Source organism: Giraffa tippelskirchi, chromosome X (assembly GCF_054371585.1).
Source record: "Giraffa tippelskirchi isolate mGirTip1 chromosome X, T2T-mGirTip1v1.2.pri, whole genome shotgun sequence".
NCBI lineage: Eukaryota > Metazoa > Chordata > Mammalia > Artiodactyla > Giraffidae > Giraffa > Giraffa tippelskirchi.
Genome location: NC_137289.1, coordinates 34,581,466 through 34,585,755, shown reverse-complemented (window position 1 = coordinate 34,585,755; position 4,290 = coordinate 34,581,466). Strand labels below are relative to the sequence as shown.

Sequence of the window (4,290 nt, the reverse complement as noted above, 5' to 3'; positions counted from 1 at the left end):
GCTCTAGCCCTAGTAAGTCAGAATCTCCCACAGGCCAGGCCCAGGAATCTGCATTTCCAACAAGCACCCCAAAATGATTGAGGCAGCCAGCCTTGCACGAATCCTTTAGTGAGTATTGGTTAAAGAGTCTGAGGGCCCACGTCCCCTCACTGTTAAATGGACGCAGTACTGCCACCTCCTTCACAGTAAAAAAAAAAAAAAGTCTGTGCAAGCTATTTGCACAAAGAAAGCGCTAACGCTCTTTTATTTTCCACTCCCCCGATACAAAGGTGAAGAACTTTTATTGCTTATTTGATTTGGATTCTGCCTCATGTTTAATGCACCTGGCTCCAAGGCCCAAAGTTGAGCCGACAGATAGAGGGAGAAGGGAAGACTCGAGAAAACTCCTCCAGTTCCCACAACCAAGCCGCACTTGACCTCGCTGGGACCTGCTGCTCATCGCCACCCTCCACCGCTGGCGCACACTTGTATCCCGCCCGAGGCTGCGCGGGAAGCCCGCCCCCGCGCCCCGTTGATTGGCCGCGCCCGCCCGCCGGTCACGCTCTTTTGTCTCGGTTAGCTGAGGATAAAAGCTACCGCGGCTGCTGTGGGAACCGTGCTGCCTCGACTCGGCTACCAGTCTCAGGGCGGCCGTGTGAAGCAGCTCCATTGGGTAGTCCCGGCTAACTCAGCGGCTGAGGAGGCGCCCATCCTTTTCCCCTGCAGGGCCGCGGAGATCGAAGGCGGAGTCGCAGCTGTCGACGCCAGAGCGTCCGCTGCCCACCAGCCCAACACAGGTAAAGAAAGGGGGGCGCGATTGCCCCGTGCGGAGAGAGGAAGGGGAAGCCCTACCAGGACTGGCGGCTCCCAGTTTAGGGAATCGAGGGCTGCGCGGCAGGGGAAGGAGCCCTCCCGCGGCCTGGCTGCACTGAGGGAAGAGGTGGGGTTCCACTGGATGCTGCCGAATGGGTAGGATTTGCCTGGATTGAGAAAGGGGGCGTTTTCAGGGGGAGGTGGCAAGGGGCGCGTTTGGAAGGTGGGAGAATCACAAACTGTCTGCCTTGAACCCCTTTGCATCTCCTCATCCCTTCCGGCGGGAGGAATATGTGGGTGTGGGTCTCCAACTCCGATTCTCTTTCTCGGTGGCAGGCCACCAGAGCCGAAGCTGAACTTGAATTCTGTGCGGCTGATTACAGAGCTGGTAGGACGACGATTTCCCCGGGGGAAATGGAATGGGGGGCCTTCTTTGGCTTGTATTCAGAAGGTGGGAGAAGGAATTTTCCACCTGGCTACTGCTGAGGCCGCGGGGTTGGGGGTGGGGGGCGGGGAGGAGGAAGCGGGATGAGGAATGAAGCTGTTTCTGACCCTTCCCCTCCCTGCCCTGCCCTCTGCGGCGGCGCAGTCTTGACGCCCGGAGGTCCTGGATCGGCGACCCCCGGTGGACAGCGATCTGTTGAAGCCCGGAGGCGAGCTTTCCCACGGAGGCCACCGGTTGCAGAAGCTGGAAGTGAAATAAAGGCGCGCACTTGCTCCTGAGCTCCTGTAAGAATCTGAGAAATAGCGGGGCGGGGTGGAGGGTGGACTTTAAGAAGGGGGTGTGGTTGAGACCGGAGACCAAGAGGTTAATGAGATCTTATTTATTCCCACAAATCTGTGACCGCTGTGCTCTATTTTGAGAGCCCACTACCCTCTCCATACACTGTTACACTTAGAATTAGAAGCAACAGTTGCCGTCCCTCTTGAAGGAACGGAGGGAAGGGATAGAAGTGGCTGTAAAAAGCATCCTGCTAATACGGAGACACCGGCTGGCTCCATGAGGTTGTAATTGCCAGTCTCCTGGAGGATATTTTTAGGGTAGTGGGCAGAAATAAAATGTACTGCAGGATATTCAAAAAGGAAGAGAATAACCCCTGCTCCCGTTTTTTGTTTTGTTTCGTTTGTTTCTTTTTTACAGTTCCTACTGAGATAGGAGGACGACAGAACCCCTCAGCACGCCTGCAGATTAGGCTTTTTGTGAAAGCCTGAGCATCTTGTTAACATTTAGAGACCCGGTCATCGTCCGTCATGACTAGCATCATTGCGCGCGTGGGTAACAGCCGGCGGCAGAACGCACCCTTGCCACCTTGGGCCTATTCTATGCTAAGGTCTCTGGAGAGGAGTCTTGGTCCTTTAACGGCCATCCTGGCAGAGAGAAACCTGAAATTGTTCTCGGGGAGGGTGGTGCCAGCCCAGGGGGAAGAAACCTTTGAGAACTGGCTGATCCAAGTCAATGAGGTTCTGCCAGATTGGAATATGTCTGAAGAAGAAAAGCTCAGGCGCTTGATTAAAACCCTGAGGGGCCCCGCACGGGAGGTGATGCTTTTGCTGCAGGCGGCCAACCCCAACCTCAGCGTGGCAGATTTCTTGCATGCCATGAAACTGGTGTTTGGGGAGTCTGAAAGCAGTGTGACTGCTCATAGTAAATTTTTTAACACCTTGCAGGCACAAGGGGAGAAAGCCTCCCTTTATGTGATCCGTTTAGAGGTGCAGCTCCAGAATGCTATTCAGGCAGGGTTCATAGCTCAGAAAGATGCCAACCAGTCTCGCCTGCACCAGTTACTTTTAGGGGCCGAGCTGAATGGGGACCTGCGTTTCAGGCTGAAGAATCTTCTCAGGATGTATGCAAATGAGCAGGAGCGCCTCCCCAGTTTCCTGGAGTTAATCAGGATGATAAGGGAGGAAGAGGACTGGGATGACACTTTCATTAAACAGAAGCGGGCCAAGAGATCTGAGTCAGTGGTGGCGAGGGCAACTAGCCCAGTGGCATTTGGGAGCTCCCCACCCATAGTGATTGATAATGAAGACTGTAACGTGATCGAGATAGATGATACCCCCAATGACTCAGATGAGGATGTGATCCTGGTGGAGGAGTCTCAGGACCTTCCACTTTCATTCTCAGATTCTCCTCCCCACAGACGCAGGGCCAGACCTCAAGGTCAAGTGCTAATCATTGATTCCCCCAACAATTCCCAGCCTCCATCTCCTTGCACCAGTGGGGGTTCTGGGTATAAGAATGATGGTCCTGGTAATATGCGTAGAACCAGGAAGCGAAAACACACAATTGGCTGTTCATATTGTGGTGAAGAGGGCCACTCAAAGGAAACCTGTGACAACGAGAGCAACAAGGCCCAGATCTTTGAGAATCTGATCATCACCCTGCAGGAGCTGGCACATACCGAGGAGAGGTCAAGAGAGGCCCCTGTTGAACCCAACGACCCTTTTGAGCTACAGTGAGGTGCTAGCCCCAGCTTTAAGTGAACCCTAACCTATATGCAGAGTCCAACAATGGGAAAAATGGGGGGGGAGGATGCTTCTAATCACATAAATTAATCCACAAAGCAGCTTTCTTTTGGGGCGGAGGATGGAGGGTCTTGAATATTGGTATAGTGGAGGGAGATGGCCTGACCTCCATCCTTGCTACTAATCCCCTGCTGCCCACGAGTCTACCCTCTGTGTGTGCCCCTTTCCTTGATGCCTTTATTCTCTTTGTGAAAGTGATATAATTCATTGTTAAATATTAAAACAATAAAGACAAATGCAAAACGTACAAATTACCCCAAGCCCTCCAACCCTTAAATAACCATTGTCAACCCTTTGATGAATGACCTTCTAGGTAGTTCCCTTTACCTGTGTACCCAGATAGATATATGTATAGATAAGAGTGAGCAAATGTAAGTGTTGTTCTAAAGTCTGTATTTTTTCAGCAAATAATATATGTTGTGAGCTTCTTTCTATATCAATAAATAAGCAGCAGCAGCTAGCTTACTGTCTGTGTATTATTTTAGGAAGAAGTAAAGGAAAAAGGAATAAGAAAAATACAGTAAAAAGCTATAAAGAGTAGGGTTATACACTGAGGTGGGGTTTTGATTAACTTCACTTTGCAGATGAAGAAAAGGGAAGAAGAAATGAGCTGAAATCTTCCCCAGAGGTGAATGGACAGAGCCCCTTACCACAGCTGACCTGTCCCGTGGGTCACAGAGCCGAACTGTGGCACCCACTAGTTGACAACGTTCGAAGGCTTTCTTCTCTAATGTATCCAGAAGATTCTGACAGCGGGGGAGGCTGGTGCTAAGGTAATAGCCCAAATGGAGGATACCAGGGGTCCATTCCTCATTACTTTGGGGAGGGGCAGCTCTCCCTGCTCTGGGTGGGTTTCTGACAACGCTGTTGACATGGCTTCACCCCATCCAGGTCACAATGGGGAATCTCTCCTGTGGGCTGAGGCGGCCCCTCCCCCACCCCACTCCCCCAGTTAAGGAAGGAGAGAGCAGC

At 52.0% G+C, this 4,290-nt stretch overlaps 1 protein-coding gene across 2 annotated transcripts; it reads left to right on the top strand.

The window, feature by feature from the left end:
* The first annotated feature begins 540 nt into the window (after positions 1 to 540).
* Positions 541 to 3,776, top strand: ZCCHC12 (zinc finger CCHC-type containing 12). Of its 2 annotated transcripts, none has more exons than XM_081564415.1 (4): positions 541 to 776; positions 1,129 to 1,180; positions 1,382 to 1,521; positions 1,934 to 3,776. In XM_081564415.1, exon 4 carries the CDS (start codon positions 2,044 to 2,046, stop codon positions 3,250 to 3,252), a length of 1,209 nt encoding a protein of 402 aa, XP_081420541.1. In that variant the 5' UTR covers positions 541 to 776; positions 1,129 to 1,180; positions 1,382 to 1,521; positions 1,934 to 2,043; the 3' UTR covers positions 3,253 to 3,776. The 2 variants fall into 2 exon arrangements, with proteins under 2 accessions (XP_081420541.1, XP_081420542.1); XM_081564416.1 differs by having other exon boundaries at positions 1,129 to 1,243.
* Positions 3,777 to 4,290: the final 514 nt, after the last annotated feature.